Raw genomic sequence first — 12,927 nt, forward strand, 5'->3', positions numbered from 1 at the left:
TTTCCTTTTTAAAAATTTTAGAAAAGAACATGTTGATGTGACATTGTACTTGATGATCTAGACATGAATTTATAGAAATAATCAAGGACCTTGCTAGTCAAAATATTGCACTACTATTCTTATAGATAAAATGTGTTTCTGAAATTTTCATTATCAACATGTTACTATTCAAATAATTGTCATCATAAAGATCTATTCACTTATTATCAATCAAACAATTGTTAAAAGTTTAGGATTATTTGTATTTCTCAAATCCAATTTTAAAACAATTCTCAACTAATCATATTAATACATTCTTTTATTTTACTTCAAACAATGTATAGTTGTTGGAATTTAATGTGGTGGTTGTCTTGCCCCTAGAGCCAAACGCCCACCTACCACCTAAGGGATTGCAAAACGTTCAAAAAAATTTATTGCCAGTAGGTGAGTTTGAAAAATGAGAGGGAAAAACATTTTAGGTTAGGAGACAAAATGGAATGATTAGTTTCATTTGACCAGACTAAGAGAAGTTGAAGAGAGTAGAAGAATAGAGAAAGAAGAAAGGAAGTGATCAGCAAATCAGTCGTTGCAGAGATAGAAGGAATCATTGTCATGCATTCAGTTGCACATGTTTCTACCTATCATTCTGTAAGTTTGTAGTTTATTTCTTGATTCAACCTATGAAGCAGTGATTGCTCTAGGCATTATTTTATGTAGCCATTTGAGTTACAAGTTCAAAGTTTTTAGTCATTTATGAGTTTGAAGTTCTTAGGGTTATTTTAGGGTTTTTTGGTTGAAACCAAATGCTCCCAAATTTTGTAATGTTTTAATTCAAATTTGAATAGAAAGCAAACAAGCATACGTGAATCCATTACTCTTCCCTTATTAGTTTCATTTGAGAAGATTATTATTGAATATTCAAAGTTTTGGCTCTATGGTTTTAATAGTGAAATTATTCACGTTATAAACCTGGTCACTCGACTTGATCCTTTCTCTATAGTTGAATCTAAGCTCACTTTTCATTCATTCATGTTGAGTTTCCCTTTGAGTGTCGAGCTCACTCGAATCCTTCAAGTGTCGAGCTCACTCAGCACCCTCCTACCACTCGGCTCCTTAAAGTGCAGAGCAAAACTACCACTCGACTCCTTAAGGTGCCGAGAAAAATTGTCACTCGACACCTTCATGTGCTGAGAATTTCTTTTAAATTTGTGATTTTTTTTACATGGTATCATAGCTTTTAGGCCCCATATCCACAATGAGTTAGGGAAATTTTTTCTAGGATATTTAACATGGCATGAGATGCAGGAAAGATATGGCAACAACCACCACCATTCAACGGAAAAAATTATGATACATGGGCAAAGAAGATGAAGACCATAATGGTTGCAAATAATTTATGGGAGTTTTTGATTAATGGGTTCAATGATGTGATAGACCTAACTTAGTATGCTTCTTGTACTAATAATCAAAAGACTCAACTAAAAGAGTCAAGGAGAAAAGATGCTAAGGCATTAAATTTGATTGAGGCAGCGATGACAGAGACAATTTTCCCAAAGATAGCAGCAAAAAATTATGCAAAGGAAGCTTGGGATATCCTTGAGACAAACATCAAGGGGACTAATAAATTCCATACTGTAAAGCTACAAAATATAAGGAGGGAGTTTGAGAACCTTCAGATGAAGGAAAATGAATCAGTTGCATATTTCAGTTCAAGGACCTCCAATGTGATTAACCAACTGAAGTCAAATGGAGAAGACTATCAAGAGTAGAGGATAATGGAAAAGATACTGAGGAGTTTACCTCATAAATATGACAATTTGATCATGACCATAGAAGAGGCAAAAGACCTCACTATTTTGACAATGGATGAGTTGATGGGTATTCTTCAAACCAATGAGCATAGGATCAATAGATCTACATCTTCTTCTTCCCAAGAGAAAGAATTAAAGGATGAATAAAATCCAAGAGCAAGGGGGAGAGGAAAAAATGGCTCAAGCAAAAACTCCAGAGGCTGAGGCTAAGGAAATTGAGGACAAAGTAATGCTGCAACAAAAAGCTCAGGAAGAGCATATGGAGCAAGTAGCTCACAAAATACTTCAAGAGGAGGTAAGAAAAATTACAACTCAAATAGAAATAATGTAGAATGCTACTACTTTCATAAGTATGGGCATTATGCAAGTGAATGCTAGAAGAAGCAAAATGATCAGTTAGGAAAAGCAAATGTAGCTGAGGTGAACATGGAAAGTGGAAACAATGCCATTGCCTTCATCATGCATAATGTTGATGAAGAAGGAATCCCTAAGGTTTGGTACCTCCATAGTGGATTTAGCAACCACATGAGTGGTAATGAAACCTTGTTTTCATTCATTGACAAGAGTTTCAAATCTAAGATTAAAATGGGTAATAATGGAACCCTACCAGTACTGGCCAAAAGATCTATGATGGTCCGCACCAAGCAAGGTGAAAAGAAGGAAATACAAAATGTGTATTTTGACCCTATTATGAAGCACAATTTGATGAGCATTGGTCAACTCATTCAAAATAGATACAAAGTTCTAATGGAGAATGACACGCGTGTCATTCATGAAAAAGGTGGAAGCAAGAACTTACTTGCAACAGTTCAAATGAGAAAGAATAGAATGTTTCCCTTGAGGATAGAGACATGTTTCTCATCTCAAGTTAATGCTGCACCTCACACACAATCAGCTTTATAAAGTGTGATTGAAGACCCTTAATGGTTATGGCATCTCAAGTATGGTCATTTTGGCTATGCTGGTTTAAATTTGTTATCAAATAAAAGAATGGTAGAAGGTTTTCCACAAATAGGAAATTCATGTGACAAGTGTGAGGCTTGTATTTTGGGTAAGCAACATAGGCTTCCCTTTAATTCTAGAAATTATAGGAGGGCTAGATATCCATTAGAGTTAGTGCATACTGACCTAGTCAGTCCTATGCAAGTTACTTCCATTTGGGGGGGTACTTATTTCATGACATTTATTGATGATTTCAGTCATAGGACATGGGTTTATTTTTTGAAATATAAATCTAAAGCATTTGATAAGTTTCTTGAGTTCAAAGCCTAGGATGAAAAAGAATGTGGATACTATATCAAAGTCCTAAGATTAGATAGAGGAGGGGAGATTACCTCCAATTCTTTTGTAATTTTTTGCAGAAAAAATGTCTAAAGAAAGAGCTCACAACTAGCTATACATCATAGTAGAATGGAGTGCCTAAAAGAAAGAACAGGACCATTGTTGAAATGGAAAGGAGCATGATGAAAGAGAAAGGTCTCCTAACTAAAATTTGGGGATAGGCTATGGAATCATTAGTTTACCTAATTCATAGGTGTCCTACAAAGGTAGTCCATGATAGAATTCCAATGGAAGCATGGTCATGAGGAAAATGGAGAGTTAAACAACTAAGGGTGTTTGGATGTGTTGCATATGCACATGTGCCAAAAGAGAAAAGGTAGAAATTGGATGAAAAAGGTGTGAAGTACATCTTCATAGGGTACAGCTTAGAACCAAAGGTATATAGATTGTATGACCCATTGAACAACAAAATGATTCTCTAAAGGGATGTAGTATTTCTTGAAAATTAGTCATGGTATAGACCAACTGATGAATCACCGAGCACCTTAATTAAAGTGCCAATTATGAGTGAAGAGGATTTTGATGAATAGAAATAAGGAGGAGAAGATGGAAGAAAAGGAAAGTAGCCTCAGTCATTGCTAAGATGCTCTAGGCATGAACAAGTGTCAGTGTCGAATAATACTGAAGATGGAGCTGGTCAGAAAAGTAGCAATAGTGAAGATTCTAATATTGCACTCTCCTCCTTGTTACCAAGAAAGACCAAGAGTCTCAAGGAGATATACCAAGATGAAAGGTATGAGGATTATGATGAGAGTGTTAATTTTGCATTATTTTCTCATGGTGATCCAATATATTTTGAAGAAGCTATTAAGGAGAAGAAATGGTGTAAGACCATGGATGAGGAGATAGATGCTATAGAAAGGAATGAGACATGGGAGCTAATTGAATTTCCTTCCAACAAGTAAGTGATTGGAGTGAAATTGGTCTACAAGACCAAATGTAATGCTGAAGGCAAGATTTTTAGGCATAAGGCAGGGCTGGTAGTAAAGGGGTATAAATAGTAGTATGGCAGAGATTATGATGAGACATATACCCCAGTTGCAAGAATGGAAACCATGCGTATTGTCATAGAAATTGCAGCTCAGCACAAATAGAAGGTATTTCAAATGGATGTGAAGTCTGCCTTCCTAAATGATATATTGAAAGAAGAAGTTTATGTGGAGTAGCCACCTAGTTATGAAGTCGCAAGTGAAGAACACAAAGTATATAGATTAAAGAGAGCTCTTTATGGGCTCGAGCAAGCTCCATGGTCATGGTACAGTAGGATTGACTCATATTTGATGAGCAATGATTTTAGAAAAAGCAATGGTAAGCCTACTCTCTACATCAAAGCAACAAATGGAAATGTGTTGGTTGTTGTCTTCTATGTATATGATTTGATTTTTATTGGTAATAACAAGGATCTAATTGGTGAGTTCAAAGAGACCATGAAAAATGAGTTTGAAATGATAGACCTAGGTCTCTTGAAGTACTTTTTAGGCATAGAAGTAAAACAAATGCATAATGCTATCTTCATCTCTCAAGAAAAATATGCAGGGCAGATCTTGGAGTGATTCAAAATGCAGAATAGTAAGGCAACCCCCAAACCAACAACAATAGGTCTGAAGTTGGGCAAGGAAGACTCTAGCACGAGAGTGGATCTGACACTATACAAGAGTATGGTTGGAAGTTTAATGTATTTGACTACAACTAGGCCAGACTTGATGCATGTAGTAAGTCTAATTTTTAGATTTATGTAAAAACCAAAGGATTCCCATTGGCAAGTGGGAAAAAGGATCTTAAGGTATGTGAAAGGTACTAAGGGATTTGGAATTTTGTATACTGCACCAAATGAATTCAAGTTGATAGGTTATACTGATAGTGATTGGGCTAGAAGTATAGATGATAGGAAGAGTTTTTTTCGGATATGTATTTAATATGAGATTGAGTGAAATTTCATGGGCATCCAAGAAGCAACCTATTGTTTCTCAATCTAAAATAGAGGCTAAATACATAGTAGAAAATGCAGCATCATGTCAAGCTATTTGGATAAGGAGGATCTTGATAGATTTGAATGAAAGGCAAGGGGATGGAACCACAATTTATTGTGACAACATCTCATCAATTGCATTGTCCAAGAATCTAGTCTTCCATGGCAGAAGAAAACATATAGAGATCAGATATCACTTCATCAAAGAGTTGGTGGAGAATGGGGATATCAAAATGAAATTTTGTAAGTTTGAGCAATAGCTAGCAGACATTTTCACAAAGCCATTAAGCATTGGAACTTTTGTACACCTAGGAGAGTGTCTTGGTGTAGTTGATGTGAATCAGCAGTGATCCTTGTTTTGTTTGGCTCGAGACAAAGGGGGAGTGTTGGAATTTAATGCAATGGTTATCTTGCCCCTAGAGCCAAATGCCCACCTACCACCTAAAGGATTGCATAACGTTCCAAAAAATTTATTGCCAGTAGGTGAGTTTGAAAAATGAGAGGGAAAAACATTTTAGGTCTAAAGACAAAATGGAATGATCAGTTTCATTTGACTAGATTGAGAGAAGTTGAAGAGAGTAGAAGAGAAGAGAAAGAAGAAAGGAAGTGATCAGTAGATCAGTCATTGCAAAGACAGAAGGAATCATTGTCATGCCTACAATTGCATGTTTTTCTACTTGTCATTTTGTAAGTTCATAGTTTATTGCTTGATTTGACCTATGAAGTAGTGATTGCTCCAGGTGCTATTGTGTTCATCCATTAGAGTTGCAAGTAGAAATTTTTAAGTTGTTTATGAGTTTGAAGTTCTTAGGGTTATTTTAGGGTTTTCTGATTGAAGCCAAATGATCCTAGATTTTGTAATGTTTCAATTCAAAGTTGAATAGAAAGCAAGTAGGCATACATGAATCCATTGCTCTTCCCTTTTTTTTTTTTTCATTTGAGATGATTATTTTTGAATATTTTAAGTTTTGGCTCTTTGGTTTTAATAGTGAAATTATTCACGTTATAAACTTGGTCACTTGGTTTAGTCCTTCTCTACAGTTGAAGCCTAGCTCACTTGGCATCCATTGGTGTTGAGTTTCCCTTTGAGTGCCAAGCTCACTTGGCTCCTTCAAGTTTTGAGCTCACTCGGCACCCTCCTGCCACTCAACTCCTTAAGGTGCTAAGCAAAATTGCCACTCTACTCCTTAAGGTGCCGAGAAAAACTATCACTCGGCACCTTCGCGTGCCGAGAATTTTTTTTTAATTTGTGATTTTTTTTTTACAATAGTAATGTGCTATACTCAAAAAAACTTAATTCTAGGAGTGTATATTACAATTAATGCAAGCTAATGTGGCTTTGCATCTTCGATGTTTTAATTGTGCTTCTCCTTAAGAAAAGAAAAAAAATTAATGGAAAACCTACTTCTACAACAATACCAGTGCATGGACGTGTTTTTATCCTATGAATTTACTTTTAGAAGGTACATAGTACCATATCAATGATTTTTAGTTTGCTAGATCTTTGAAAAGACAAAGAATGCTCTTTATATTGTATAAAGTTCCATTCTCATTATTTTCTTAGGTCTACCCTAATGATGTCCATATCAACATTTTTTCAGTTTATGATACTAATACAAGTTAAAATAAAGTAGTTTTAATATTAATTTTACTAACTAGTGCTTGCCCTTATGGATTAAGAAATTCTTTCCTTCATATTTAAGATAGTTTTCCCATAGTTAAAATGTTGGGACAAGGAAGTTTTTGCAAAAAAAATCAAATAGATTGCAGCCAACTATCGATCTAAGAAATATATCATACAACTTTTCATGAATGAACTTATTACAAGCCTATTTCTAGTTTTGAGAACTGTCAAAAATATTAGCCTTTAGAATATTTTTGTGAAGATGTGTCTTAAGGAGAGAATATCAAGCACTTATGCAGTTGATTTTTCCTTTAATTTGAAGGCATAAATGTGCAACATGCTTCAAACAATTTAACAAAGTGGAGCATCTTGTTGAGCATATGAAAATTTCTTATCATTCTCCACATGGACCAATTTGTACTATTTGCATAAAGCATTGCAGTTCAATGACTCGCTAAGAGAAAATTTGATTGGTATTTTTCTCTTTATCTTTTCCATTATCATGTTATCCTTATTTTCTCATTTTTCCATGGCAAGACTCAAGGATAACCAAATAGGTAAAAACTAGAATTTGGTGTAAACTCTTTTGACATTGTTAAATCTAGGGCTTGTAAACTACCACTACATCATGTCAAATGATTTAGGCCTTCTTAATTTACTATCACAAAAATCCTACATTTTTTAATACAGTGGTTTTGAACTATTCTTGATTAGGTCCATTACTGAAAGCTGAGTGTGTGAAGCAATTTAGTGAAAGGGGATGCAGCTTATGTCTCAAAATTTTCCCAACTATAGTACAACTACATTCTCATCAAGAAGCTTGTCAATCCCTCCCACCATTACCCCCTATATGCTCTTAATGAATTTGAAGCTCTTATTTTTTATTCCAAAGTCATATCAATTACTTTAACACAATTTTTTCATTCCTTGTTCAATGAAAAATGCCCTAATATCCTCTAATAAGTATTTTTAACAATTTAGAATCATTGTTTTAAGAAGTTTACATCCATATAGGTGTCTGTACTACAAATTTCCTTAGAAAATAAGAGATTTCAAAAGCAAAACTAGCAAATTCAAGGTGAAAGTTCAAATAAGGGAAATATTTTTGCCATTGCAATGAGTTGTGAGATGGTGGGTGGTGGTCAGGATGGGTCTGTAGATCTTTGTGCACAAGTCTTCTTGGTGGATGAGGAAGAAAATGTGGTCTTCCATTATTATGTCAAGCCTCCTACTCCAATCACAGACTATAGGTTATAAATTGTATCCAACTTAATATTATTTTATGTGTGTAGTCTACCATTACTCTATAAACTTGTCCTCAAAAATTGTGGATGTTGCATAATAGATATGATGTCACTAGAATCAAACTAGAACATCTTACAGACACATGCCACTAGAGCAAGTGTAAGAAAAAATTCAACAGATTTTATGTAATGGAGAAGTAATTTGACAAATTTGCAAAGGTGAAAAATATTGGAATATTAAATGCAAAAGGTCATTTTCCCCTGGAGCCAAATGCCCACCTACCAGAACAGACAAAAAAACATGAATTTGGTAGGTGAGTTTTCATATTTGGAAAAGGGGGGGAAATTTTTTATAGTAGAAGAAAAAAGGAATGTGTCACATTCATTCTAGTAGTAGAAGTTGAAGTTCAACAGACTAGAGAAGATTAGAAGTTTTAGAGAGAAGAGAAGTGATCAGTAGATCCAGTCATTAGAGTGCAAAGATAGAAGGAAGTTCATTTCATACCTACAAATACATGTATTTCTTATCTAGTCATTCTATAAGTTCATAGTTTATTGTGTGTTTCAACCTGTGAAGTAGTGATTTCTCTAGGTGCTATTGTATGCATCCATTAGAGATGCAAGTTTAAAGTTTATAGGTTGAAGTTTCATTAGTTTGAATATTTAGCGTTATTTAAGGTTTTTTGGTTGAAGTCGAATGCTCCTAGATTTTGTAATGGTTTTAATCAAAGTTGAATAGAAAGCAAGGAGGCATACTAGAATCCATTATTCTTCCTCTATACATTGCATTTGAGAAGATTATTGTTGAATATTTTAAGTCGTAACTCTCTGCTTTTAATAGTGAAAATATTCACATTATAAACCAACTCACTCAGCTTGGTCTTCATTTGTGTTTTTATCTCTGCAATTTTTGCCAAGCTTACTTGGCACCTTCTTCTACCGAGCTCCACCCTATAATGGTGACTGAGCTCATTTGACATCCACACTACCGAGTTCACTCGCCATCCATTGGTGTCAAGTTGCCCTTTCAAGTGTTGAGCTCACTTGGCTCCTTCAAGTGCCAAGCTCACTCGGCACCCTCCTACCACTCAGCTCCTTAAGGTGTTGAGCACAACTATCACTTGGCACCTTCACGTGCTAAGAATTTTTTTAAATTTGTAATTTTTTTTTTTTTTTTCACATTGTATTAGAGCTTTGAGGCCCCATATACAAAGTGAGTTAGGGTAATTTTTTTAGGATATTTATCATGGTAGGAGATGCAGGAAAGATTTGGCAGTAGCCACCACATTTCAATAGACAAAATTATGATACATGGGCAAAGAAAATGAAAACCATAATGGTTGCAAATTATTTATGAGAGTTTTTTGTTGATGGGTTCAATGATGTGACACACCTCTGCTCAGTATCCTGCTCTTACCAATAATCAAAAGACTCATTTGAAAGAGTCAAGGAGAAAGGATGCTAAGGCATTAAGTCTTATTGAAGCAGCAATGATAGAGATAGTATTTCCCAAGATTACAGTAGCAAATTATGCAAAGGAAGCATGAGATATCCTTGAGATGAACTTCAAGGGGATTGATAAAGTCTATACAGTAAAGCTACAGAATATAAGGAGGGAGTTTGAGAAAATTCAAATGAAAGAAAATGAATCAGTTGCATATTTTAGTTCAAGGACCTCCAATGTGATTAATCAACTGAAGTCAAATGGAGAAGACTGTCAAGAGTAGAGGATAGTGGAAAAGATATTGAGGAGATTACCTCATAAATATGAAAATTTGGTCATGACCATAGAAGAGGCAAAAGACCTCACTATTTTGACAATGGATGAGTTGATGGGTACTCTTCAAACCCATGAGCATAGGATCAACAAATTTGCATCTTCTTCTTCTCAAGAGAAAGCATTCAAGGCTCAGTCAAATCCAAGAGGAAGGAGGAGAGGAAGAAATGGATTAGATAGAAACTCCAAAGGCAGAGGCCAAGGTAATGGAGGACAAATAAATGTTGTAGCAAAAAGCTCACAAAGAGCGGATCGAGCAAGTAGCTAACAAAATACTTCAAGAGGAGGTAAGGAAAACTACAACTCAAATAGGAGTAATGTAGAATGCTACTACTTGTACACTCGAAAGTGTCCCACTCTAAACCCTTCTATCCAAACGATTCCATGAGTTTGGAATGTTCGGATGCCGGCTTAGAGCTCCCTATCCACGGAGTGCAAGAGAGTATATTTTAAGAATAAGAAGGCTCTCAGATGAGCCTTAGAGATACTCTTCTTGCTAGTAAACCATGCAATAGGAGGTTCCAAAGATAAGATGCAAGAATGCAAATGTCCCAAGGAGTTCCTCAAGGATGCAATGCAAATGAAGATTAAGCTAGAATGAGAATGTCAAATGCAGCTATTCTAAGAATGGATGAGAGTGTTACAATCCAAATATTAAGCTATGTGAGATAGATTATTGCAAAATAGAAGCTAAACTAACATGCAACATGAATCTAAGCTAAAATGCTATGGTATGAGAGAATGTAGACAAGAAATAGAAGTTCTCCACAAAGCTCCAAAGAAACCTGTTAGAAAACGTGCAGCATAACAATTTTCAAAAGATGGATTGATTGAGGGGGAAAGCTCTCTCCCTTTTAAAGATGTATGGACGATAGAGATCAAGATGAAGATGGTGGATGATCAACAGTGGAATTTGAAAAGAGGAGTGATCCATGTGCACACACAAACCAACCAATAGAATATAAGTTGACTTGTCATATAAGACAAAAGTCACAAAGCCTTTTCTTTTAATTGCAAAATAGAAAAAGGACTTTATGTGTGCACTTTAAGTGGGTTAGAAGAATGGGGTATTTTATTTAATTAAAAGTGGACATATTCTTTTAATCAAATAATGAACTTAGGATAGCATAGTCAAACTATAGGTTATAATCAAATAAATTGATTATTAGCAATTTGGTCTAGATAAATGATTAAATTAATTTAGCCAAAATGCTGAGAAGGGGGCTAATAGTCTAGATGACCATTTTTAGGTGATTACATTTGCCCCTCTTTGACTAATGTGTGATCGATCTGGGAACACATTATGTCAAAGAAAATAGAAAGCCTAGTAGGCAGTGATAGATATAGATATATGATTTCAAAGAATGAAATGCAGAAATAGATAGCAAGTCCTAAATGCACAGCCTGATAGCAGTAGTACTGAACACTAGGAAGAGATGATGTCAGAATTCAAGAAGAATACTAACACTTAGAAAAGCAGATAGAGTGAGAGCAAGTGAGAAGATCAAACAAATGCTCCTAAGCAGTGATAGAGTATTTCTGCCCCCTCGAGATCGAAATTGAAATGAGGTAAGGGGATGCAAAAATTGGCTAGAAATGAGAAAATTAGAATATAGCAATGTCCAAGATGACAGATAGATGATTAGAACTCAAGAATGACTATTAGAAACTGACAAAATGCCCCAGTTTGACTAGAGTTGACCTTGAAGGATATAGCATAAAATTAGGTCAAATCTAGTAGAAAGATGATTTAGATGTGAAACAGTGAATTGAAGTAGATATGAAGTATGGAAATGATGAAGTCATGAATAAATGAAGATGCCCCAGTGATGATTCAGAGATTAGACCTCAAAAGGTCAGCTAATTGCTTAGAAGAAAGTAGAATTTTAAAAGACAATTTTGACCATCAAGATGAACTCGAATTTGGATTTCGATCCCGAAAATGAATCTAGGATGTCAAAATTATTTAAGAGGTCAAAACTTTATATAATGTGATGATAAGATAGAAAAGAGATGAAGTGAAAGATTAAGAAGGTGAAAAGACATGAACAAGAAGAAAATAAAGAAATATATGAAAGGAGTTAGTTGATATGTCCACAAAAAGATGAAGAGAGAGCTCTCCCCATATGCAAGAATGCAAGACTAAGCTAGAAAATGAACCTAAAATGCAAGCTAATATGCAAAGTGGTTTACCAACAAGAAGTGTATAACATTTAGACTCTTAATTTCATCATTGAGCATTTATTAGGGACATCATGAGATCATACAACCATCACTAGTATAACTATGAGGATATGAATATGATCGATATTAGATAGGTATGTGGAAATCCAATCTAAGCATCAGAGACATGTAAGTCAAGATAACTACACGATTAGATTCCCTAAGTTTAATTTAGCAAGATTACACCTGTATCAAGGCATAAGCGCCAGGATAAACCCTGAGTGCGGTCTTGCAAAACAATCAAGGATGAAACATTTATAAGTCAAAGTGTTGAATAGGACAAGCATGAATGCTTACAACACTATAGACAAACAAAAGTATACCCACAAGTAGAAATCAAGAAAATATGTCCCATGCCCCCAGTCTTCTAGTCAATGACATCCTTGAAAGACTATTAGGGAGGGAATACATGGCAAAGAAATCATCATAGACAGCACACAAAGTAGATAAATGTCAGCATAGCTCAGTCATTTAAGTGTTAAAGTGCATGTGTGTAAGTCACTTGGCCATTTCTTCCAGACTTGATTCTGATAGTGAGATATCGCGACATCGGAGATCGTAGGTAAACTATCTGTAAAGTGTTAAAAAACACTTGATGTCAAAGTGGGGGAAGTGTTGAGAAACACTATTTTGTGAGTTGTCAAAGAAACCCTAATCCACAAGAATACCTCAATAGGCTAAGTAGCTATGCCCCCAAGATGAGGACAAGAAACAATTCCAAGCTAGGAGATGTGTAGCAAAGTGGATGATTGAGATTGATAGACATAGGTGCAAGGGTTTCAAGTAGCGCCTGTTTCTAGGTTTTCACCACTTTGACAGATTTTTTTTTTTTTTTTTTTTTGGTGATACATCAAAGTGAGGTTTTCACTAAGATGATCATTTTTTCAGGACATTTTCTGATTTTTAAGATTTTTTCAGACTCATAGATATATACAAGATAGCTGAGCAGCAAGCCTCTA

General features: G+C 35.1%; 1 protein-coding gene across 1 annotated transcript in view; it reads left to right on the forward strand.

Moving 5' to 3' along the window:
* Nucleotides 1-1,965: 1,965 nt before the first annotated feature.
* Nucleotides 1,966-12,927, forward strand: part of LOC149561889 (uncharacterized) — a 43,125-nt gene continuing 32,163 nt past the window's right edge. Inside the window, 5 exon segments of the mRNA XM_089827922.1 lie at nt 1,966-2,045; nt 7,047-7,165; nt 7,803-7,974; nt 8,070-8,107; nt 8,110-8,165. Coding sequence (XP_089684048.1) covers nt 1,966-2,045; nt 7,047-7,165; nt 7,803-7,974; nt 8,070-8,107; nt 8,110-8,165 — 465 coding nt within the window.

Source organism: Cupressus sempervirens, chromosome 4 (genome assembly GCF_028749045.1).
Source record: "Cupressus sempervirens isolate cs-2001-9-10 chromosome 4, ASM2874904v1, whole genome shotgun sequence".
Lineage (NCBI taxonomy): Eukaryota > Viridiplantae > Streptophyta > Pinopsida > Cupressales > Cupressaceae > Cupressus > Cupressus sempervirens.